At 50.2% G+C, this 25668-nt stretch overlaps 1 protein-coding gene across 1 annotated transcript in view; it reads left to right on the forward strand.

Moving 5' to 3' along the window:
• polr2a (RNA polymerase II subunit A) overlaps nucleotides 1–25223 on the forward strand; it is a 51487-nt gene extending 26264 nt beyond the window's left edge. The window contains exons 15-29 of the mRNA XM_041178871.1: nucleotides 773–995; nucleotides 1903–2086; nucleotides 3491–3662; nucleotides 4409–4514; nucleotides 7389–7594; nucleotides 10029–10253; nucleotides 11530–11776; nucleotides 12007–12107; nucleotides 13423–13530; nucleotides 14697–14879; nucleotides 16548–16751; nucleotides 19344–19530; nucleotides 21567–21680; nucleotides 21830–21979; nucleotides 23105–25223. Coding sequence (XP_041034805.1) covers nucleotides 773–995; nucleotides 1903–2086; nucleotides 3491–3662; nucleotides 4409–4514; nucleotides 7389–7594; nucleotides 10029–10253; nucleotides 11530–11776; nucleotides 12007–12107; nucleotides 13423–13530; nucleotides 14697–14879; nucleotides 16548–16751; nucleotides 19344–19530; nucleotides 21567–21680; nucleotides 21830–21979; nucleotides 23105–24219 — 3525 coding nt within the window. The 3' untranslated portion in view covers nucleotides 24220–25223. The remainder of the gene's footprint in view (nucleotides 1–772; nucleotides 996–1902; nucleotides 2087–3490; nucleotides 3663–4408; nucleotides 4515–7388; nucleotides 7595–10028; nucleotides 10254–11529; nucleotides 11777–12006; nucleotides 12108–13422; nucleotides 13531–14696; nucleotides 14880–16547; nucleotides 16752–19343; nucleotides 19531–21566; nucleotides 21681–21829; nucleotides 21980–23104) is intronic.
• The last annotated feature ends 445 nt before the right edge of the window (nucleotides 25224–25668 follow it).

The raw sequence follows: 25668 nt of genomic DNA on the forward strand, positions 1-25668 counted from the left end.
ACACTGTCCCCATCAAACACTCCCAGGACAGGTACAGCACAGGGTTAGATACAGAGTAAAGCTCCCTCTACACTGTCCCCATCAAACACTCCCAGGACAGGTACAGCACGGGGTTAGATACAGAGTAAAGCCCCCTCTACACCGTCCCCATCAAACACTCCCAGGACAGGTACAGCACGGGGTTAGATACAGAGTAAAGCTCCCTCTACACTGTCCCCATCAAACACTCCCAGGACAGGTACAGCACGGGGTTAGATACAGAGTAAAGCCCCCTCTACACTGTCCCCATCAAACACTCCCAGGACAGGTACAGCACGGGGTTAGATACAGAGTAAAGCCCCCTCTACACTGTCCCCCATCAAACACTCCCAGGACAGGTACAGCACGGGGTTAGATACAGAATAAAGCTCCCTCTGTACTGTCCCCATCAAACACTCCCAGGACAGGTACAGCACAGGGTTAGATACAGAGTAAAGCTGCCTCTACACTGTCCCCATCAAACACTCCCAGGACAGGTACAGCACGGGGTTAGATACAGAGTAAAGCCCCCTCTACACTGTCCCCATCAAACACTCCCAGGACAGGTACAGCACGGGGTTAGATACAGAGTAAAGCCCCCTCTACACTGTCCCCATCAAACACTCCCAGGACAGGTACAGCATGGGGTTAGATACAGAGTAAAGCTCCCCCTACACTGTCCCCATCAAACACTCCCAGGACAGGTACAGCACGGGGTTAGATACAGAGTTACTAAACTCCTTTCTTCATCCAGGTTATTGCTGTGGTCGGTCAACAAAACGTGGAGGGAAAGCGGATCCCTTTTGGCTTCAAGCACCGCACGCTGCCGCACTTCATCAAGGATGATTACGGTCCCGAGAGCAGAGGTTTTGTGGAGAACTCGTACCTCGCCGGCCTGACTCCCACTGAGTTCTTCTTCCACGCCATGGGAGGCAGAGAGGGTCTGATTGATACTGCCGTAAAGACTGCTGAAACTGGTAATTCATCACCTCGCCCCCACTACTTTCTTTGCTGGGCTCGGGTGGGGGAAGCACAGGATCAGAACTAGCTGTGATGATCCTTGTTACTAAAGAGCTTGTCAATACCCCTCTCGTTCCAGCCCCCTTTACAGTGCTGGCTGGTTAGTGTTCCTCATTGGCATGAGGAACTAGAGGCCATCTAGTGCATGTGAGTCTGTACCATCACTGCCTTGGCGAGGAGAGGGGTAGAAATCTCCCCAGTCTCCAGCGCCATTCACCAAACTGAGAGCGATTCCACCAGTCCTCATTTACTGGCTAATGCATGATCCTGTAGTTAAGAACTTGCTTTTCGATTTCACACTTCAGGACATCAAAGTTGTCTTTGCTGCAGGTGAAATGCTTTTTTTTTAGGTTTAATCACTGTTGTGATATAGGAGAGGCAGCAGCTAACTTATGCACAGAAAGATCCCAAAGATCACAACAACGTTATTACGACCAGATAACTCTTTTTGTTTATTGGTCTGGGAGGATTTCCCTGTTCTTCGAATAGTGGCAATGTTATTTTTTATTTTGACAACCACCCCAGGGCGGACAAGAGCCTTGTTTCAACGTCTGCTCCACGAGGCTCCCGCCACTACTGCCTGTTTGGTGCACCCTCTGTACTAGCACTAGAGCTTCCTGTGTGCAAATTGGTTGTCACTTTTCTCATCAACAGTGACTCCAGCTCAAAAAGCACTACATTGACTGTAAAACATTTCGAGGTGCAGTTGTTTTGCCAATCTGCTGCTGAAATACCTTTTTAATACTGAGCCAACTTGTCTTTGCAGTGAGGGACGGTGGCGATGGGTGGTAGTTGGGGAATAGATGTTGGTGTTGGGTGGGAAAGCACTTGTGACAATGGAGAATTTTCTTCCCCACCTCCCAGGTTATATCCAGAGACGTTTGATCAAGTCTATGGAGTCGGTGATGGTGAAATATGATGCAACAGTTCGAAACTCCATTAACCAAGTGATTCAGCTGCGTTATGGAGAAGATGGTCTGGCAGGAGAGAGTGTCGAATTCCAAAACCTCGCATCGGTGAAACCATCCCACAAAAACTTCGAGAAAAAGTGAGTGTTGTCTCTCCTTTTGTGTTATTGTTGTTGAAGGTCTTTCCTTGGAGAAGCTGCACCATAATGAGCCATCCAGCCCACTGCTGAGATGTACTGGAAGCAGGGACTCAAAACGTCCGTCTGAATCGGGGGCAGAGAGAAACCATTTAATGTTTCAAATGAAAACCCTTCTAGTCTGAGCGGGGCGAGCACTGAGCTGTTCCAGCCCACCCTGGTTAGAACATCCCCTGCAGAACTGTGCACGGTTCTGGACTGTAAGAAGCAGACTCGATCTCAGGGCTGAGAACACCTGTGATTGAGCCGAATAATAGATGAATGAAAGACTTGCCATTACGTAGGTCCCGATCCCATTCTAAAACAGTGCAGTCACTGTTGCTTTGACAGCAAATGAGATGCACAGCAAGAACCCACAATGACTAATCAGTCTCTATGATAAATTTGTCTTTGCACTTCTCAGACTCCTATCCTGAAATGTTAGTTGATTTTTCAGGTTCTGGCACTCCTACAGTGCCTTTCTGCCCAGTCTCTTACGCTCCTCATTCTAATATCTATTGTGCTCTGTCGTGGTCAATGACTTGTTTATTGCATTAATAGCCCTTCTTTAAGATGTTCGTTTTTCTACCCACCCCCAGCCTGAGAAATGTGACTGGGGTGGTGGGGGGGTGGAATAGTGCAGCTCAGATTCACAGGCTGATGTCTTTATGTTTGGAGGGTGCCTGGTAATATTCCCCCTCTCCCAGTGAACCTGGTTCCCTCATCCGACCATACAGAAAACAATGGTGGTTCCCAGCAGAACACAGTGGGCCCTCTTTTACAAAACTTCATTAACAAAGGGCATGCCAATAAGTCACCATGGACCCAATAGGTAGACACTGACTGTGTGGGGGTTCTCCAGTGGGTCACAGTTTGTGTGCTGGGGAACATGACCAAGTTAAGCAGAGCTTCAAGCAGGTCTACAAATTGGCCAGGGCATTCCATTCCCATACTGACATTGGTGTGACTAAGATGTAGAATTAAAGCCTACCTCCTTCAGCCAGCCCTTTTCACTGTTTAGCGTTACATTTCTGGGCTATGAATGAGCTGTGGGGGAGCACGAACCTTTTGGGGATTGGGTCAAACTGTATAGAGTAATGTGTAAAGTTAGCGCAGCTCAGCTTGAACCCTGTGCTCAAGGTGAAACTTTGTAATGTTTCCTTTATGAGGGTCATGATAGTGAGGGTGGGAATGGGTTTTGGGTTATTAGTAGGGTGGAGAGAGGATGGGGATGGATTCGAGGAAAATCTGACTGGTGGGGATTGTCTCGACTAACTGAAATGATCTGTCCAAAACCAATGTATCTCCAACCAGCAGAGCCCACCAGATAGAGCACTGACGACCTGTGACTGTTCTAATTCCCAACAGATTCAAACTGGAGTACACGAACGAACGAAGCTTACGCAGGACCTTGCAGGAAGACATTGTGAAGGAAATCCTCAGCAATGCTGCCATTCAGAACGAGCTGGAGGTGGAGTTTGAGAAGATGAAGGATGATCGCGAGGTCCTTAGGGCTGTGTTCCCCACTGGAGACAGCAAGGTAGGACCAGCCAGGGAACTGACACTGCTGGCCACAGATTAGTGAAGTGTCCCAATGCGCCACTTTGAGCTGATGAAACAGTTGGAAATTGCCCCTCCCCAGCAAGGCCCAGCTCTTACAAGGTTCCGACATGAGAGATTCTTTGATCCAACTCCGGCAGCCATGCCTCATTGTAAATGAGCTGTGAGCACAGCTGAACCCAGGCAGTGTGGGTAATGTCTTCAGAATATCCTCCACTCTTGTCAACTCGCCCCAATTGGCAGCGTGCTGCGCCCTGACCCAGAAGGCTGTGGGTTCAAGCCCTACTTCGTGGTGGCCCCCACGCCAGTGCAGTGCTGGAGGGTGTGCTGCCTTATCAGAGGTGCCGTCCTACAGTACGGGAGACACCACTGGCCTGTCTTGCCAGTTTGACGCGGTGTCAGTGGATGCCAATCTTGCTTTTCTGTCCGGCTGGGAAACTTGGAGCCTAGGAATTCTGATGCTTGTTTTTCAATCAGTGTCCCCAGGTGATAAAATTGACCAGCCCATTGACCTTGCTGCAGTCAATAGGACCCGTTTACTAACACTCTACACTTCAATAATAAGTTTGAAATAGTTGGGGACATTTCAAAAGAGATGGGCTGGGACGTAAATTTTATTTTATTTTTTGAAATTGCAATTACACACTGCACAGGTCACCGGTGAAGCTGCGGACTGGTAACTTGCCGCAGGGTTACTTTTTGTGAACTTTGTTTCCTTTTCTGTAGGTGGTACTGCCCTGTAATCTGCTCCGCATGATTTGGAACGCTCAGAAAATCTTCCACATCAACACACGGACAGTGACTGATCTTCACCCTATTCGTGTGATCGAAGGTCAGTGACTAAAACCAGCTCCTATGTTGGGGGTTTTTTTTTTGTCTTAACAGGGTTGGACTGGTAGAATATTGCAGCGCTGAAAGGGGTTGATCGACCCCGTCGGCTCTGTTGGGAGTTACTGAGAGCGATCCTGTTCCCTCTTGCTCTCCTCGCTTTCATTACTTTTCCAAACAAATCTAATTCTCATTTAAGTGTTAATGTCGTTGGCCTAATAGGAAGCAGGGAATGGCACTTTCTGGCTGTTAGCGTGTAAACACGTTTATCAGCAACAATTTCTAGCATAGAGTATGACGTTTTTATGATTACACCATGGAAAGATTTGCTCTGAAAGGAGCAGTTATTGCCTGAAGAGTTCTTCGAACACCTTCGAATTTCCTTAGATGTCTCAGGCAGCGTTCTCTGCCTGTCATCTACAGGAACGACTGGGACAGGTGAAAGAGGAGGTTATGTAGGGACGGATGGGAATACGGGATGTTACTGTTGATAGGCCAGTACCGTTAACACCCTTGATGCTGGTTGGTCAACTGTGCAGGATAGACGGTAACATGCCCCTTGAGTAAGGGGTAGCCCAATGTCACTGATGAGAAAGCCACTGTCTTGAGAGACAGGACGGTGTTGGTGGGTCTCCGTGACCACCTTGATGTGTTTTGTATGACACTGTGTGATGGATGAAATAAGTTTAGAGTTGGACCATTGGATGTTCGACTACAGCTGGCTTGGTCCATTCACTGTTTGAAGCAGGATTTATGTTCACTGAGCCTAGCGTGTGGGCTATGGCCTGTTTTCCCCCATGTAGGCGAGCCCATTGTCTCGTTGGTATGCTGCAAGTTCCTGCTTTGTTGTGAAGTGGTTTCTCGTCTTTGTGGGTGTGAAGAATGGAGTGGAACGTTTGAAGACTTCTTGCATTTATATAGTGCCTTTTAACATAGTAAAACATCCCAGGTTGTTTCGCAGGAGAATGATCTGACAAAATTTGACACTGAGCCACGTTGGGGCAGTTCACCAGAAGTTCGGTTGGAGGTAGGTTTTGAAACAGAGGCAGAGGGGTTTAGGGAGGGAATTGCAAAGCTTAGGGCCCAGGTAAGGGGCCTAAGGCAAGGCTGGAGTTGGAGGAGCGCACAGCTCTGGGGGATGGGGTCAAAGGGCTGGAGGAGATTAGAGATGGAGGGATTTGAGCACTAGGGTATAACTCTGATAGGATGCACTGTTATTATGTGCCCCCCTCATTGTCTCACTAATTAGTGAGAACAATTAATCAAACTTGAGTATTGCTGGAAAAAGAGACATGTTGAAGCTTTTCATCTTGCACTCATCAGGACACTTCAAGAATACCAACATAATAAAATAACGATTTATACTGTACGAGAAGAGTGCTGAGTAGCAGGTGAAGCTAGCTGTAGCAACACGTGGTATTCACCACTAACAGGATGCTGCCATCAAGCCAAAAAGACGTTCTGCCTATCACATAAATGAGTAATGTGGCATATGAATTTCAGTGCCAGTGTGATGCTAAGTATGTAGACTGTACATCCCAAAGACTGGCAGATCGTATCAAACAGCGAGTCCCAGCGCTGTTTACAATGGGCAAGGTACAGACTGTACCCAACCAGCCCGGGCTTGCAAAGCTCAAAACAGTGTCCAACATTAGATGTGATTCTGCAATTGGACAAGATTTGCTGAATAATCCTCAGTATGTTTAGAATTACGCTGGCAACCAATTTAAGATTCAGTTGGGCTCGCAGTGTGTGTACTGGAAGCTACATGTATTAATACACAGGCCCCTGTTCTTTGCAGACAGACAGAACATGTACACACATTGTGCCTGTTTCAGCTAAATAAAATGTGACAGCCATTTGCTGACTTATTTCTCAGGGCAATGCCCTGAAAAACCAGGGTCAAGCTGCCTGATTTTAAATTTCAAACAATGCTTGGCAGTTAACTGTCAGTCACCATCAATTGGTGCATTCTCCATGGCACTGCCTCTACCAATCAAAAACCATTTGCCAGCCAATCAGCACTCTCTTCTCATATGGTATAAATTGTTGTTTTTCCCCTTATGTTGGTATTTTTGCAGAGTGTCCTGGTGAGTGCAAGGGGAAAGGCTTTGACGTTATTTTTCAACAATACTCAAGTCCTCTACTGCCAAATGACTAATCCTAAACTGTTACATAGTCTTCCAAATCTCGTAGACTTCTGTTGGGTCATCCCATAGGCTTCCCAAAAGAGGGAATTGTGGGGGGAGGGGGATTGACTGCCTGTCTGTGTTGAGATTGAGACACATAGGTGAGCTCTTGAGATCCATTAGAGGAGGGTCCTCATTGTGTCGAATAGGTTTCTCCCTGTTGCCAGGTGGATCTTTCAATTCTTTATTCCATTATTTTACTAGAATGGTACCGGAGATAAGGGACTTTCAGGTACCTGGAGAAGCTGGGATTGCTCTCCTTAGAGCAGTAATGGTTAAGGAGAGATTTAAGGGACATTCAAAATTGTGACAGGTTTGATGGGATAGATAAGAAACTGTCAGGAAAGTTGGTAACCCGAGGAGAGGCTATTAAAGATAATCGGCAGAGGAACCAGTGAGAAGATGAAAATTTTTTCCACACAGCGAGTTGTTGTGATCTGGAAGGCGCTGCCTGAAAGGGCGGCGGAAGCAGATTCAACAGCAACTTTCAAAAGGGAATTGGATAAATACTTGAAGGGGGAAAATTGCCAGACCGCGGTGGGGGTGAGAATAGGATTAATTGGAAAACACTTTCAGAGTGACTAGTACAGGTGTGATGGGCCGAATGGCTTCCCCCTTCTCTCCACCCCCCTTCCCCCCCCCTCTGTGTGGTGAGGTTGATTCTGAGAATTCCCTCTATGTTGTTCCAGGTGTGAAGGAGCTGAGTAAGAAGCTGATCATAGTGAACGGTGACGATCCGCTGAGCCGGCAGGCACAGGAGAACGCCACACTGCTCTTCAACATCCACCTGCGATCCACCCTGTGCAGCCGCCGTATGACCGAGGAATTCCGTCTCAGTGGAGAGGCCTTTGAGTGGCTGCTGGGTGAGATCGAAGCCAAGTTCAACCAGTCGATCGTAAGCACTTGGCTGACGTGTAACTTTCCCCTTTTCCCCAATTCTCCTTCAGGTTTTGCTGTAATGGTGGGCTGGGGTGAAAATGTTTCTGCTTTGCCCACGCGGTAGTGTGATCGCAGACTTTGTTTGTTTCCCCTTCTAGCAGCAGGAGGAAGAGGCCCCTTTAAACCTGTTCCACCATTCAGTTAGATCGTGGCTGATCTGTATGTTAACTCCATCTACCTGTCTCGATTCTGTAACCCTTAATCCCCTCACCCAACAAAAATCCGTCAACTGCTGCTTGAAGACCACTACCCCCCAGCCTCAAAAAAGCATTTTAGGGGAGGGAGTTCCAAATTTCCACTACCCTCCTTGTGGAATTTTTTATGACCTAGTTAATTTTAAGGTTCTGCCCCTTAGCTCTGCACACCTCTCCTCCCCCCCCCCGCATCAGAGGAAACAGTCTCTCTCTCTCTTTCGCTCTCCCTTTCTTTCTCTTTCTCTCTCCCTTTCTCTCTCTCTCTCTCTCTCCCTTGCTTTCTCTCTCTCTCTCTCTCTCTCTCTCTCTCCCTTGCTTTCTCTCTCTCTCTCTCTCTCCCCCTTGCTTTCTCTCTCTCTCTCTCTCTCTCTCTCCCTTGCTTTCTCTCTCTCTCTCTCTCTCTCTCTCTCCCTTGCTTTCTCTCTCTCTCTCCCTTGCTTTCTCTCTCTCTCTCTCTCTCTCCCTTGCTTTCTCTCTCTCTCTCTCTCTCCCTTGCTTTCTCTCTCTCTCTCTCTCTCCCTTGCTTTCTCTCTCTCTCTCTCTCCCTTGCTTTCTCTCTCTCTCTCTCTCCCTTGCTTTCTCTCTCTCTCTCTCTCTCTCTCTCTCTCCCTTGCTTTCTCTCTCTCTCTCTCTCTCTCTCTCTCTCTCTCCCTTGCTTTCTCTCTCTCTCTCTCTCTCTCTCTCCCTTGCTTTCTCTCTCTCTCTCTCTCTCTCTCTCCCTTGCTTTCTCTCTCTCTCTCTCTCTCTCCCTTGCTTTCTCTCTCTCTCTCTCTCTCTCTCTCTCCCTTGCTTTCTCTCTCTCTCTCTCTCTCTCCCTTGCTTTCTCTCTCTCTCTCTCTCTCTCTCTCTCTCTCTCTCTCCCTTGCTTTCTCTCTCTCTCTCTCTCTCTCTCTCTCTCCCTTGCTTTCTCTCTCTCTCTCTCTCTCTCCCTTGCTTTCTCTCTCTCTCTCTCTCTCCCTTGCTTTCTCTCTCTCTCCCTTGCTTTCTCTCTCTCTCCCTTGCTTTCTCTCTCTCTCCCTTGCTTTCTCTCTCTCTCCCTTGCTTTCTCTCTCTCTCTCTCCTCTGCTTTTTCTCTCTCTCTCTCCTCTGCTTTTTCTCTCTCTCTCTCTCTCTCTCTCTCTCCCTTGCTTTCTCTCTCTCGCTTTCTCTCCACCCTATCTTACTTAATCATCTTGAACATCTCCACCGGATCACCTTTAACCTTCACTCGAGGGAAGGCCAGCCCAGACTGTGCAGCCTGTCCTTGGAATCTAACCCCTTTAGCTCTGCTATCGCCCTGGTGAATCTGCACCGCAGCCCCTTTCAAGGCCAACATCTCCTTCCTGAAGTGGGGAGCCCAGTTACTGCAGATGGGTTCTAACCAGAGCTTTTTGCTGCTGTAATGCAACTTTCCAGCCTTTTGGTATTTTAAAGCTGGCTTATTTGGGTAGACCACCTTGAGCTAAGAACACAGAAATCGGAGCATTTGGCCCCTTGTTCGCTCTGTCATTCGATAAGAGGGCTGATCTTTGACCTCATTCCACTTTTCTGCCCTATCTCTATATCCATTGATTCCCTTGGAGTCCAATAATCAAATGTTATCTGTCTTGAATATACTTTTGTGTCTGAGAGCCCACAGCTCTCTGGATTAGAAAATTCCAAAGATATTTCAATGGGTTCACACCTTCCTTGTGCTTCTACCCTGTATAGAGAATATTGACCCATTCTACCCAATTCCTCATCGTAGGGAGGTTCTCTCATCCCGGGAATCAGTGTCAACACCAAGATGATGGGGTCATTCTGTAGGATGATGAGACCCTGCTGTCCTCTAACTGGATAGTTGGTGACACGCAGTGACTTCTCATGTCACCCTGAGTGAGAACTGATTCAGCTCGACTTGTGATGCCCCCCGCAGTCACATAGTTGATTTGTCATGTTCCAAACACTCGTGTGAATAACGACCACCCGATTGACGTATTGGTGACTAGCATCCACAAAACTAGCCAATAATTGGTGTAGGGTGCTGATATGTGGCAAGCTGGGTGGGCCAAGCTTTTCCATTGCTCAGCAGCTGATTCAGAGGTGTTATGGACAGGGGAGGAAGAGACTACTCGGGAGTAATCTCAAAGCTGTAGAATTTGGTGGTTGGAACTTTGCTAATTCTCCTTCTCTCCCTCTCTCTTTCTATCCCTCTCCCTCTCTCTCTTTGTACTCTAGGCACATCCTGGGGAAATGGTGGGTGCTTTGGCTGCCCAATCACTGGGAGAGCCTGCTACACAGATGACCCTGAACACCTTTCACTACGCTGGTGTGTCAGCCAAGAACGTCACCCTGGGTGTCCCTCGTCTGAAGGAGCTGATCAACATCTCCAAGAAGCCCAAGACTCCCTCGCTTACTGTCTTCCTGCTGGGCCAGTCTGCCAGGGATGCAGAACGTGCCAAGGTATGTGATTAGAACAGGTAGAGGCTCGACAGTAAAGGATAAGTTGTCACCTCCTTTCGGACTGAAATGAGGTTAAAAAATTGAGTTGTGGATGTTCAGACGTTGAGTAGATTCAAGACTGAGATCGAGACTTTGGGCACTGGGGGGAATCGAGGGATATGGGGATAATGCAGCAATGTGGAGCTGAGGTAGGTCAACCATTCTCTGAATGAATCATGCAGCAGGCTCGAGGGGCCAAATGGCCTACTCTTAATTTTTAAAAAATAAAGCCAAGACGGGAAAGTCAAAAGAAACAAATAAACCGATAGGTTTGCCTTCACATGTAGTCAGAATGTCCCCAAACAGGGACATGCAGATAAATGACGGCTGGGCCTGTGATTTGCCATTTAACACTGACTGGAGAGCTTTTCTAATCTTGAAGCCACTATCTTAAAGTGCAAGAGAGTTTCTCTCTCTCTCTCTCTCTCTTTTCCCCCCCCCCCCCCCCCCACCACCACCAAAATCCCTCCAAAAACGTGTTTGGCTTTTACACCGAGTAGAAAAGTGAATCGCCAGCGTGGGTGGTCAGTCTTTGTCGTCTGCCACATGGGGTTTGTTCTGTGTGGCTGTGTCTTAAGCTCCCATGCACCTTCGCAACACAGCCCATGTCAATCCTGTGGCAGCTGGTTATAAGGTACTGGTAAGTAAAACGTGCATTTGTGAGGTGAGAAGTTGAGGCTGGCTACTTATGAGAGTATAGCATGACGTGACTGAAGGGGAGAGTCAACTTACAAACCGAGTACATGGGGGAGTAAAATATGATATTGGGGTCAAAAAACGTGGCCGACTTGTGTGTTGCAACCTACAGTATTTGTCCCTCGGTCACCATGGTTACAACAGGTAACCTAGGTCATTATCAGGCTGATGTTTGTGGGAGCTTGCTTTGTGCACATTGACTTCTGCATTGCAACAGTGACACTGCTTCAGAGGTACAGAGGCTGTAAGGCACTTGGGGATTTGCTGAGGTGGGGAAAGATCCAGTGGAAATGCAGGGCCTGTCTTCTGCTGCCTGTGAACTTCATTTCTCAGGCGACAGGCAAAAATATGTCCAGGCTGGAATTTGCTATGAGCGGCCACTGCACAGGCATGTTGGAATGCAATGCTGTCTGAACAGGCAGCTGCAGTGCACTGTCTAGACCGGCACGTGAGGCAGAGTGAACTCGGAATCGTATCCCAGCGTGAGGTAGCACCACCAGAGGAATGGCTGTGTAATGATGCCCTAATGCTATTCTTGCAGGACATCCTCTGCCGGCTGGAGCACACCACACTGAGGAAGGTGACGGCCAACACTGCCATCTATTACGACCCTGACCCCCAGAACACGGTGGTGTCTGAGGACCAGGAGTGGGTGAATGTCTACTATGAAATGCCTGACTTCGACGTGACACGGATCTCTCCCTGGCTCTTGCGCATAGAGCTTGATCGCAAACACATGACTGACCGAAAACTGACCATGGAGCAGATTGCCGAGAAAATCAATGCTGGTGAGAGACTTGTCAGCCTGTGTTTTTAAACCTCTGCCTGAAGTGATTAAATTGCTGGTAAATGTGGCTTTTCTTCCACTGACAACATATTGGTCAGATGCCCTGGAGATTAAGGGAGAGCGTAAAACACTTTTTTTTTTCTGTTAAACTCAACGGAGCACATGAAGCTTCAGTCTCCAGCTACCCATCACTACACCGTCTAACATGCAGCAATGTTTTGTACCCAACAGGTTTTGGTGATGATTTGAACTGCATCTTTAACGATGACAACGCCGAGAAACTGGTCCTGAGAATCCGCATCATGAACAGTGACGAGAATAAATTCCAGGAGGTGAGATTAGGTGTGGGGCACCCTGAAAGCAGTAATCTGAGGGATGAGAGGAAGGCTGTGTGTTTGATAGGGACAGTGTAGAAGGAGCTTTACTCTGTATCTAACCCCATGCTGTACCTGTCCCGGGAGTGTTTGATGGGGACGGTGTAGAGGGAGCTTTACTCTGTATCTAACCCCATGCTGCACCTGTCCTGGGAGTGTTTGATAGGGACAGTGTAGAGGAAGCTTTACTCTGTATCTAACCCCATGCTTAAACCTGTCCTGGGAGTGTTTGATGGGGACAGTGTAGAGGGAGCTTTACTCTGTATCTAACCCCGTGCTGTACCTGTCCTGGGAGTGTTTGGTAGGGACAGTGTAGAGGGAGCTTTACTCTGTATCTAACCCCGTGCTGTACCTGTCCTGGGAGTGTTTGGTAGGGACAGTGTAGAGGGAGCTTTACTCTGTATCTCACCCCGTGCTGTACCTGTCCTGGGAGTGTTTGATGGGGACTGTGTAGAGGGAGCTTTACTCTGTATCTAACCCCGTGCTGTACCTGTCCTGGGAGTGTTTGATAGGGACAGTGTAGAGGGAGCTTTACTCTGTATCTAACCCCGTGCTGTACCTGTCCTGGGAGTGTTTGATGGGGACAGTGTAGAGGGAGATTTACTCTGTATCTAACCCCGTGCTTAAACCTGTCCTGGGAGTGTTTGATGAGGACAGTGTAGAGGGAGCTTTACTCTGTATCTAACCCTGTGCTTAAACCTGTCCTGGGAGTGTTTGATGGGGACAGTGTAGAGGGAGCTTTACTCTGTATCTAACCCCGTGCTGTACCTGTCCTGGGAGTGTTTGATAGGGACAGTGTAGAGGGAGCTTTACTCTGTATCTAACCCCGTGCTGTACCTGCCCTGGGAGTGTTTGATAGGGACAGTGTAGAGGGAGCTTTACTCTGTATCTAACCCCGTGCTGTACCTGTCCTGGGAGTGTTTGATAGGGACAGTGTAGAGGGAGCTTTACTCTGTATCTAACCCCGTGCTGTACCTGTCCTGGGAGTGTTTGATGGGGACAGTGTAGAGAGAGCTTTACTCGGTATCTAACCCCGTGCTGTACCTGTCCTGGGAGTGTTTGATGGGGATGGTGTAGAGGGAGCTTTACTCTGTATCTAACCCCGTGCTGTACCTGTCCTGGGAGTGTTTGATGGGGGCAGTGTAGAGGGAACTTTAATTAGTGAAGCAGGAAGCATGGCCTTCTGTAACCTGATGAATGTGCAGTGCAGGCACGTGGTTGTTGACTGGTATGACTGTCACTGCCACGCTAACATTTGTCCATTTTGTTGCAGCAAGAGGAGGAGGTGGTGGACAAGATGGACGATGACGTGTTCCTTCGGTGCATTGAGTCAAACATGCTGACAGACATGACGTTGCAAGGAATCGAGCAGATCAGTAAGGTGAGGGCTAGATGCTGAGAAGGCTTTGGTGGAACTGAAATCGACTTCAAGGATCCTGTTAATCTGGGAAGTTGTATTTGAGATAAGAATCTGAATGTGTTGGGAGGAGCGAATGGTTCTAGTGGTACAGGCGCACAAGTTACTAAATGTAACACGGGTTAACAAAAAAGGCCTTAAAAATTAAAAATGCAGACAAAACACTGGAATATAAGCAAAAAACTGCCCAACCAGGAAATCTGACAAAACACAGGGTCATGTCTAGAGGGATGGAATTGAAAAACGGAGAAGTCCAACTTGTATAGAGCCTTGGTTAGACCACACAGTGCATAGTTCTGGTCTCAGATTGCAAGAAGGCGCTTGTGGCAATTGGGAAGGTTTGTAACTATCAGGAAAGAGTCAACAGACCTGGGCCCCTTTGTTGTAGAAAATTGGAGGAGGCTGACCTGAAAGGGTTTGATTGGGTAGATGTGCAGGAGATGTTTCCACTTGTAATGGGGAACCAGAACTGGAGGCTGTCAATACAAGATGGTCACTAATAAATCCATTGGGGAATTCGGGAGAAACCCCTTCTCTCAGAGTGGGGAGAATGTGGAACTCGCTACCCCCGGAGTGGTTGAGGTGAATGGTATAGAGACATTCAAGGGGAAACACGTGGGGGAGAAAGTAATAGAAGAATATGCTGATGGGTTGAAATGGAGAGCGGGTGGAAGGAGGCTCATGTAGAGCAGAAACACCAGCATGGAGCAGATGGGCTGAATGGCCTGTTTCTGTGCTGTAATCTTGACTTAAATAATTCCTGTCATTGTGAAAAACAGGAGGGAAAGTTCACCCCAAGTTGACTCTAAACTGAGACAAAATGGCAAAAGGTAATGAAAATACGAAACTGCAGATCACAGAGGAAGCTGGGAAAAAAGTCTTGTCAATTTGATCCTTACCAGAATATTTACCCTCCCCTGTGTCTATTACAGTTTCAGGACTGTAACCCCCTCCTCACCTACCCTGCCTGGACAGCAGCTACCTGCCCTAAACCTTCCCTGATATCCCCCCTCCTGCACTGGGGGGGCCCTCTTCTTCCCCAGTTATCATCGAGTGGCAGAACTTGTTGCTGCGTTAACCTATCTGGATTGCTTTTTTTGGTTTTTAACCCTCTCCTCATTCCACTCTAGGTGTACATGCACCTCCCTCAAACAGACAACAAGAAGAAGATCATTATCACAGAGGATGGGGAGTTTAAAGCCCTCCAGGAGTGGATTCTGGAGACGGATGGCGTCAGTCTGATGAGGGTGCTGAGCGAGAAGGACGTGGATCCAGTCCGCACCACGTCCAACGACATTGTGGAGATCTTCACGGTAACTACTCCAGGTTTCTGCTTTCGACCCAGGGTCCTCCCCAATCAGCCAGTGTGGGGAGTGCAGGGGAGGCTGCAGGGTTTAAGCAAGAGTTCCAAGAGGATGATTCTTTTTCAGATTTTATCCCATCCAGCAGATTCCATAGACTGAGCTGAGCAGGAGGCTGTTCAGCCCATCACCCCTGTGTCTTCTCCTAATTGTAAGAGCTGAATTTTTTTCTCCTCCACCCCCGCAGCCCTGAATGAATTTTTTTCTCCTCCACCCCCACAGCCCTGAATGAATTTTTTGATGCGCACACAAATTCTTAAGATCAGATAAAGATGATAAAATACTGAAAACACACAACGGCCAAGGAGCGAAAAAGACATTGATATTTTGGTTCAAGTGGCCTTGACCATCTGGAGAGTCTCCTACCCTTTTTCTCCCCAGTATATCTGGCGTTCCCCTCTTCCTTACGAGTGTTGTCAAAAACCCTCGTACCCACTCTGCTTTCACCTTGTCTTGTGTATCTTTTTAAGCTGCTCCCCCACCTTCAGTCCACCTAACCTTGACTTGTGCAAGTAACTTGCCCCCTGTTTCAGGAGCTGCCCAGACTGCCCCCCCCCCCCGCCCCTACTCCAACTATCGCTCCCTGCAGGAAAGGAAACAAATTCTCACATCACCCCATCCAGACCAGAGACAAGCTGGTACTTTACATCACTGCTTGCCTCGAGTGATGATGACTGTGGTTACTGACAGGATGTTAAACTGCGAAGGTAATTTTCAAATCCTTTCACTCCCCCCTCAACCCTATCTCTGTAACCTCCTCCAGCCCTTACAACCCTCCCTATCTCTGTAACCTCCTCCAGTCCCTACAACACTCCCTGTCTCTGTAACCCCCTCCAGCCCCTACAACCCTCCCTGTCTCTGTAAACTCCTCCAGCCCCTACAACCCTCCCTATCTCTGTAACCTCCTCCAGTCCCTACAACACTCCGTCTCTGTAACCCCCTCCAGCCGCTACACCCCTCCCTATCTCTGTAACCTCCGTCAGCCCCTACAATCCTCCCCATTACTGAAATCCTTAGTCCCATCCTCTTGTGTATCCCGAACTTTAGTGGCTGTGCCCTCAGCTGCCTGGGTACTAAGCTCTGGATTTACCTAACCCTCTCCGCCTCTGTCTTGAATATATTCCTTAAAACCGTGGAAGTTCCCCTCCAAGCCACTCACCATCCTGACTTGGAAATATATCGGCCGTTCCTTCACTGTCGCTGGGTCAAAAATCCTGGAACTCCCTCCCTAACAGCGCGGTGGGTGTACCTACACCACATGGGACTGCAGCGGCTCAGGAAGTCAGCTCGCCACCACCTTCTCATGGGGCATTTAGGGATGGGCAATAAATGCTGGGCCCCAGCCAGCGACGCTCACATCCCGTGAATGGATCAAACAAATCTACCGTGTTAGCCTGTCTTACTGTCTCCTTATGCGGCTCAGTGTCAAATTGTTAGATCGTTCCTGTGAGCTCCTTGGCATTTTGTAATGTTCAAGGCAATATATAAATCCGTTCATTTTCAACGCCTGTGGCTCTTTGATTGTTACAGTGAGGTAAGATGTTGAGATGCACCTTCTGTAGGGTATGCAGTTAGACTAAAGACTCCGTACTGGATGTTTTCTGCCCGTTTCTGTTCCAGGTTCTTGGCATTGAAGCCGTGCGGAAAGCCTTGGAGCGGGAGCTGTATCACGTCATCTCCTTCGATGGCTCCTACGTCAACTACCGCCACTTGTCGCTGCTGTGTGACACCATGACCTGCCGAGGACACTTGATGGCCATCACCCGTCACGGGGTGAACAGGCAGGACACCGGCCCACTCATGAAGTGTTCCTTTGAAGAAACGGTAATGACTCTGTGATCTCTCAATGTTATGCTGAGACCAAGCTTAAGTTGCCTGATGCCAATAAGATGCATTTACGTTGGGCGACTCTGGTGTGAGGCAGTGCCATGCTGTCTGGGGTGGGGGAAGTGCTGAGGGAACATTGCTGTTAGGGTGGTACTGAGGGAGTGCCATGGTGTTTGGGGAGGGGGCGTGGCGGTGCTGAGGGAGTGCCATGGTGTTTGGGGAGGGGGTGTGGGGGGGGATGTGGCGGTGCTGAGGGAGTGCCATGGTGTTTGGGGAGGGGGTGTGGGGGGGGATGTGGCGGTGCTGAGGGAGTGCCATGGTGTTTGGGGAGGGGGTGTGGGGGGGGATGTGGCGGTGCTGAGGGAGTGCCATGGTGTTTGGGGAGGGGGCGTGGCGGTGCTGAGGGAGTGCCATGGTGTTTGGGGAGGGGGTGTGGGGGGGGATGTGGCGGTGCTGAGGGAGTGCCATGGTGTTTGGGGAGGGGGTGTGGGGGGGGGGGATGTGGCGGTGCTGCGGGAGTGCCATGATGTTTGGGGAGGGGGTGTGGGGGGGGATGTGGCGGTGCTGAGGGAGTGCCATGGTGTTTGGGGAGGGGGTGTGGGGGGGGATGTGGCGGTGCTGAGGGAGTGCCATGGTGTTTGGGGAGGGGGGGGGGGGGGGGATGTGGCGGTGCTGAGGGAGTGCCATGGTGTTTGGGGAGGGGGTGTGGGGGGGGATGTGGCGGTGCTGAGGGAGTGCCATGGTGTTTGGGGAGGGGGTGTGGGGGGGGATGTGGCGGTGCTGAGGGAGTGCCATGGTGTTTGGGGAGGGGGTGTGGGGGGGGGATGTGGCGGTGCTGAGGGAGTGCCATGGTGTTTGGGGAGGGGGTGTGGGGGGGGATGTGGCGGTGCTGCGGGAGTGCCATGGTGTTTGGGGAGGGGGTGTGGCGGTGCTGAGGGAGTGCCATGGTGTTTGGGGAGGGGGCGTGGCGGTGCTGAGGGAGTGCCATGGTGTTTGGGGAGGGGGTGTGGGGGGGGATGTGGCGGTGCTGAGGGAGTGCCATGATGTTTGGGGAGGGGGTGTGGGGGGGGGATGTGGCGGTGCTGAGGGAGTGCCATGGTGTTTGGGGAGGGGGTGTGGGGGGGGGGGATGTGGCGGTGCTGAGGGAGTGCCATCGTGTTTGGGGAGGGGGTGTGGGGGGGATGTGGCGGTGCTGCGGGAGTGCCATGATGTTTGGGGAGGGGGTGTGGGGGGGGGATGTGGCGGTGCTGAGGGAGTGCCATGGTGTTTGGGGAGGGGGTGTGGGGGGGGGATGTGGCGGTGCTGAGGGAGTGCCATGGTGTTTGGGGAGGGGGTGTGGGGGGGGATGTGGCGGTGCTGAGGGAGTGCCATGGTGTTTGGGGAGGGGGTGTGGGGGGGGATGTGGCGGTGCTGAGGGAGTGCCATGGTGTTTGGGGAGGGGGTGTGGGGGGGGATGTGGCGGTGCTGAGGGAGTGCCATGGTGTTTGGGGAGGGGGCGTGGCGGTGCTGAGGGAGTGCCATGGTGTTTGGGGAGGGGGTGTGGGGGGGGATGTGGCGGTGCTGAGGGAGTGCCTTGGTGTTTGGGGAGGGGGTGTGGGGGGGGATGTGGCGGTGCTGAGGGAGTGCCATGGTGTTTGGGGAGGGGGTGTGGGGGGGGATGTGGCGGTGCTGAGGGAGTGCCATGGTGTTTGGGGAGGGGGAGTGGGGGGTTGTGGGGGGGGGGATGTGGCGGTGCTGAGGGAGTGCCATGCTGGTGCGGGAGGGGAGCAGTGCTAAAGTGGTGTGTGGGGGGAGGTGGGGCAGTGCTGAAGGGGCCTTGGGGGCAGGATTGAGGGAGTGCTGAGGGAGAGGTGCTGTCAGGAACCATTGTCTGGCTGAGACCATTAAAATGAGGACTGTCTGCCTGGTGGATTGAAAAGATTCCATGGCTCTAATCCGAAGATGATCAGGGAAGTTGTCTCCAGTCCTGGCCAATATTTTTCTCTAGGTCAATATCAACAAAAGCATCATCTGGTAATGATGACATTGCTGTTTGTGAGAGCTTGCTGTGTGCAAATTGGCTGCTTCGTTTCAAAACAGCTGTGGGACTTCTCACCTCCATCAGAGAGGGACATGTAACATTTCATCTAAAAGATAAGGGGATAAGACTTTATTTTAAGAGTAATGAGAATGGAAAATGTTGCAGTGGATTTGTGGGTAATATCACTGTCGGCATCTGAAGGGGAAGGGAGGTGTTGAGATTGAGAGAAAAGGCTGCTACATCAACCAACCACCACCCTCCCTGATACCTCTCTCCGTGTCAAGGTGCTATCCAACTGTGAGCAGAATCGCAGATGATGCTGATCCTGTGCCCGTGTGAGCTCCTTGCAGCAAGGAGAGTGGTTTATATCTCCAACATATCAAACTGAAGGAAAGGGCACTGGGCCCAGTTGTAGACTGTCCAATCTGAAAGCAGCTGACTCGGGCCACAGCTGGAAACTGGGATCCTCCTGGTCTGTTTTGGCTCTGTCCCGCCCTGAGTATTCACACCTCGCTGTCAGTCCCACCCTACGTGTTGCTAACCCCGTCACCTCCTCTGTACTTTTGCAGGTGGATGTTTTAATGGAGGCCTCAGCACACGGTGAAATGGACCCGATGAAAGGGGTGTCCGAGAACATCATGCTGGGGCAGCTAGCGCCAGCAGGAACGGGATCCTTTGACCTGCTGCTCGACGCTGAGAAGTGCAAGTACGGCATGGAGATCCCAACGAACATCGGAGGGCTCGGAGTCGGAGGACGTGAGTTTCCATTCTTTCCAAAAATAAATCCAACCTTACGCACAACAGATTGTGTTGAATTAAGCCTCTTCCTCAAGGAGTAGAGGACACGTGGATGAGAGAATCTTCCAAGGGGAGCAGGGGAGTTATGTAAATGCAGCTGGTGGGGTAAACCCAGAATCCCACTCGATGGTGCTCATGTTGCAGCTGGATGCTGAGATTTGGGAGGGGGTTTTAATGGGTCTGAAAGGTCTTGCTGTGTAACAGTTTATTTATAGGCCCAAAAGACAGGAATATGTTCACCAAGATTTCAGTGGCCAACTCGAACTCCAGCTATTATGTTTGGGATGAGGAGAACGACATTGGGGTATATCGCAGAATCTTTACAGTGCAGGTGGAGGCCATTTGGCCCATCGAGTCTGCACTGGCTCTCTGAAAAAGCATTCTGCCTAGTCCCACTCCCCTGCCTTATCCCCATAACCTTGCACACTCTCTTTTCAGGTAGCAATCCTATTCCCTTTTGTATACCTCGATCCAACCTGCCTCCACCACCCTCTCAGGAAGTTTGTTCCACACTCCTCCCTCTGAGTGAAAAAATATTTCCTTGCATCATATTTACTCCTTTACCCTTTATTTTGAATCTGTGCCCTCTAGTTCTTGATGCTCTCTTGAGTGGGAACAGTTTCTCTCCATTTACCCTGTCCATATCCCTCAGGATCTTGAATACCTCTATCAAATCTCCTCTCAGCCTCTTTTCTCCAAGGAAAACAGTCCCAACCTCTCCAGTCTATCCTCATGGCTACAGTTCTTCATCCCTGGAATCACAGCACAAAATAAACACTCAACTTGTGACAAACTCTACAAAATGAAAAACCGGCAACGTGGGAATGTTTGGGTGATGGCAAAATTCTAAATGTTGTCTTTTTAAGAGGAGCTTAGAGAGGGAATTCCTCAGGGTCCCAGGCAGCTGAAAGCACGGCCGCCAGTACTGGAGCGATGAAAATTGGGGATGTTTAAGAGGATCGCAGAGACAGGGAGGGTTGTAGGGGCTGGAGGAGGTTACAGAGATAGGGAGGGGTGTAGGGGCTGGAGGAGGTTACAGAGATAGGGAGGGGTGTAGGGGCTGGAGGAGGTTACAGAGATAGGGAGGGGTGTAGGGGCTGGAGGAGGTTACAGAGATAGGGAGGGGTGTAGGGGCTGGAGGAGGTTACAGAGATAGGGAGGGGTGTAGGGGCTGGAGGAGGTTACAGAGATAGGGAGGGGTGTAGGGGCTGGAGGAGGTTACAGAGATAGGGTTGTAGGGACTGGAGGAGCTTACAGAGATAGGGAGGGTTGTAGGGACTGGAGGAGCTTACAGAGAGGGAGGGTGGTAGGGACTGGAGGTGGTTACAGAGATAGGGAGGGGTGTAGCGGCTGGAGGAGGTTACAGAGATAGGGAGGGGTGTAGAGGCTCGAGGAGGTTACAGAGACAGGGAGGGTTGTCGGGGCTGCAGGAGGTTACAGAGACAGGGAGGGTTGTAGGGGCTGGAGGAGGTTACAGAGACAGGGAGGGTTGTAGGGGCTGGAGGAGGTTACAGAGATAGGGAGGGGTGTAGGGGCTGGAGGAGGTTACAGAGATAGGGAGGGGTGTAGGGGCTGGAGGAGGTTACAGAGATAGGGAGGGGTGTAGGGGTTGGAGGAGGTTACAGAGATAGGGAGGGGTGTAGGGGCTGCAGGAGGTTACAGAGATAGGGAGGTTTGTAGGGGCTGGAGGAGGTTACAGAGATAGGGAGGGTTGTAGGGGCTGGAGGAGGTTACAGAGATAGGGAGGGTTGTAGGGGCTGGAGGAGGTTACAGAGATAGGGAGGGTTGTAGGGGCTGGAGGAGGTTACAGAGATAGGGAGGGTTGTAGGGGCTGGAGGAGGTTACAGAAATAGGGAGGGTTGTAGGGGCTGGAGGCGGGGGGCAAGGCCATGGAGGGATTCAAACACAAGGATAAGGATTTTAAAATTGAGGTGTTGCTGGACTAGAGTCAATTAAGGATGTCTGAATAACTTTTTTTCAAACTTTATTTACAGCGACCGGAATGTTCTTCGGCTCTGCCCCCAGCCCAATGGGTGGGATGTCTCCGGCTATGACTCCGTGGAACCAGGGTGCGACTCCTGCCTACGGAGCCTGGTCACCCAGTGTGGGTGAGTACAGAAACCATTTCTCCTAATGACGCAAAGTTGGTCATCCATGCCCAGCGGATACAGACATGAACGTGTGCTGGGTATAACTTTTTTTTAAAGTGACAATATGATTTGAAGAGTGATTTCTCCTGCTCCTTCTTGTATTACAGGCAGTGGAATGACCCCAGGAGCTGCTGGCTTCTCTCCTAGTGCCGCGTCTGACGCTAGTGGCTTCAGTCCTGGCTACTCTCCTGCTTGGTCTCCAACCCCTGGCTCTCCTGGATCTCCTGGCCCATCCAGTCCCTACATTCCATCTCCAGGTCAGTAGTTGATCAGTGATAATCTGTCCAATCCTGGGAAGGTTGGGTGCCGCGTGTTTTACCAGCAAGACCCCATTAAATTACGTAGAATGTGCAACCCAGAAACTGGCCATTTGGTCCGAGTCTGTACTGGTGTTTACACTCCACACGAGTCTCCGTGTGTTCCATCTACCTCGTCTGTCTTCCAGCATCTTTCTATTATTCTCTTTTCTCTCATGCAAAGGAAAACTAGATGAGTACAAGCATCTATACTATTCAACTCGACCCGCAAGTTCCACATTTTAACCAACTATTCATTTTGCTAGTGCAGTTCTTCCCAGACTTACCCGGTGTGACCCCATTTTAATGTCTCAGACTTCACATGACCCCAGGGTACAAAACTTATTGAGCGGGTTGGGGTGGTGGGGGAGGGAGGGATGACTTCTCCTTCCTGCAGTGCAAGAATATACTTCAAAACCAATCAACAAGGTTTGCTTTTGGAATTGAATGGTATAGCTACCTCTTTGCAGCTTGCAGGACACCTTTTTTGTAATGTTTGGCTGAAATTAGGAAGTATATTTGAACTAAACTTTGCCAGGACATATTGGAAATCTAGCCTTCCTACAAACAGCAATGCTGAGTAAGTTCTACAAAAAGTTTGCAAACCTGATTTGACTAAAACACTTGCCTTTTTGCAGCAGGAGTCGAGCCTCAAAGATCTGTTAGGTTGCCCCCACTAATAGAGGGAAAAAAAAGCTAGGGTTTATAGGGACCTCCCGGCTGTTAGCACTCAGTCCAAGCTCCACGACACTCATTACTGCCTCTGAGCTCGTAATCCCTCATCTCGAGACCCACAGTTTAGAAAGCCTTGTGTTATTAACTCCATGGTACTTTTGGTTCCTAGTTTTTGTGTTCTCACTAGTGGGAACATTCCCTCCACATCTACCCTGTCCACCTCGTTCACAACTATAATTACCTCCATCAGCTCATTGGCTGCTTTCGAAAGATTAAAAACCCCAGTTTGTTCGATCGTTCCTGGTAGCGGTGACATCTCTGTTCTGGTACCGTCCTTGCAAATGGTTTCTGTATTTTCTCCAATGCTTGTCTTAACAGTAACTGACTTTTTGTGTTTGTTTGACCCTCTAGGTGGAGTGATGTCTCCCAGTTATTCACCAACCTCTCCTGCCTATGAGCCAAGGTCTCCTGGTGGTTACACACCCCAGAGTCCCAGCTACTCCCCAACGTCTCCATCCTACAGCCCCACCTCGCCATCCTACTCGCCAACCAGCCCGAACTACAGCCCTACCTCCCCCAGCTACTCCCCCACCAGCCCCAGCTACAGCCCAACGTCCCCCAGCTACAGCCCCACCAGCCCCTCCTACTCCCCCACCTCCCCCTCCTACTCCCCCACCAGCCCCAGCTACTCCCCGACTTCTCCCAGTTACTCACCAACTAGCCCCAGCTACTCCCCAACATCTCCCAGCTACTCTCCAACCAGTCCCTCTTACAGCCCCACTTCACCCAGTTACTCCCCGACGTCTCCCTCCTATTCCCCCACCTCTCCCTCTTACTCGCCAACTAGTCCCAGCTACTCCCCAACATCACCCAACTATACCCCCACTTCACCCAACTACAGCCCTACCTCCCCTAGTTACAGCCCCACCTCTCCCAGTTATACACCCACCTCTCCAAATTACAGTCCCACCTCACCGAGTTACAGTCCCACCTCCCCCAGTTACAGTCCCACCTCCCCCAGCTACTCGCCTTCTAGCCCTCGCTACACCCCCCAGTCGCCAACCTATACTCCCAGCTCTCCCAGTTACAGTCCCAGCAGTCCTAGCTATTCCCCAACCAGTCCAAAATACTCCCCCACCAGCCCTTCCTACAGCCCCAGCTCTCCAGAGTACACACCCACTTCTCCAAAATACAGCCCCACCAGCCCAAAATACTCCCCCACCTCTCCAAAATACTCCCCGACCTCCCCCACCTATTCCCCCACCACGCCAAAATACTCCCCCACCAGCCCCACCTACTCCCCCACCTCCCCAGTCTACACCCCCACCTCCCCAAAGTACTCTCCCACCTCGCCCACCTACTCGCCCACCTCCCCGAAATACTCGCCCACCTCTCCCACGTACTCGCCCACCAGCCCCAAGGGCTCGACCTACTCCCCCACGTCCCCGGGCTACTCCCCCACGTCCCCCACCTACAGCCTCACCAGTCCGGCCATCAGCCCCGAAGACAGCGACGAGGAGAACTGAGGGCGAGGAACGGACCGAGCGAGAACTGGGATCCCCTCACCGTCCCATCCAGGGGACCCCCCCACCACCACCCAACCCCCCCTCCCCAAGGCCCACACGTGCAGTCCGCACTTGTCTGCGCATTTTACTTCCAAGACTCTCGCCCTTGTTTGAACTGGACTTGAACTGGCTTATGTTTCACGTTCTGTATCAATGTTGTTGGGGGGGGCGGGGTGATGGAGGAACACCGAAATTCTGGGATGTGTTTTAAAATAAATCCAAGATACGGAAGGAAGGAGAAATCTAAACTGTATAATTTGAATATATATATTTTTCTTTGGACCCTTTTGAATTCTGGGTGCAGTCAGGGAGTGGCAGTGGGGGTTTTGGACAACCTTTCTCACCCTTGCTGCACCTGGACCAGTGTGAATTTCGATTTTGTTCTGTGGAAATAATGCTACTTGACCATTATTGCTGAGCGTTCCTTGGTAACCCAGGGCAACGGGCTGGTTCTGTCTGTCGGGCCCTGATGGTTTTATATGTGGATGTGATTTGTGCTTTAAGGATGGTGACTGTGGGAAATTTTAATTCCGTCTGTGAGGAAACGGGAGGTGAGCTGTGAAAGGGTTACTGATGTCAGGAGTGGTAAGGAGGGTGTGGGTGGGTGGGTTGGGGGTGGTGGGGTGTGAAATGGGTCAGTTACTGTAATGAATCGGATTGCCGTGCAAAACACATGACCATTTCTCTCCTCCTCCCCCCCTTCCCCTCCCCCTCCCCCATATGCAGCAGAGAATGGACCCTTTTCATTTTTTGGGTGCTGATGGGGGAGCTGACGATTCTTAAACCACCTGATTCTGATGTGATTCTTTGGACATAACTGTAAAAACGGGATATGAAACGTGCTTAAAACAAGGCCGCATTTAGCTGCCTGATCTGTGTACAGAACATTTACTAGTCTTTTCCTGTTTTTCTCTTTGGAAATGTTGGAAATATACTTAAAATAAAGTTTTACTAATTTTTGTGGAGTTCTGAGCTTTGTGTCCATTCATTTAGACTCTCTCTTTGTAAAAAGTTCCTGCAACTGATGATGTCAAAACTTGTGACTTGAATTGGGTGTGTGTGTGTGTGGGTGGTACAACAAGACACCTGGAAGTGGATAGGAATTGGAGGAGGCCATTCAGACCCTTGAGCCTGTTCTGCCATTCAGGAATTTATTAGGTGCCTCTGACCACTGGGTGTTTCAAAATGCTCTATAGCCACTGACGTACCCTGGGTGCAGTCACTTGTAATGTAGAAAGTAGTTAATAGTAATTAGTACATATCTTAACTCAGCAACCCTGCCTTGTTTCTGTAATCCTTGGAAAATCATATTTCAAAATTTTTAATTGACCCCTAATCTGTTTTTTTGGGGGGGGGAGGGAGAAGGGTGTTTCCAAATTTCCACCTTGGTTCCATAGCCATTAATCCCCT

Source organism: Carcharodon carcharias, chromosome 33, assembly GCF_017639515.1.
Source record: "Carcharodon carcharias isolate sCarCar2 chromosome 33, sCarCar2.pri, whole genome shotgun sequence".
In the NCBI taxonomy this organism is placed as follows: domain Eukaryota; kingdom Metazoa; phylum Chordata; class Chondrichthyes; order Lamniformes; family Lamnidae; genus Carcharodon; species Carcharodon carcharias.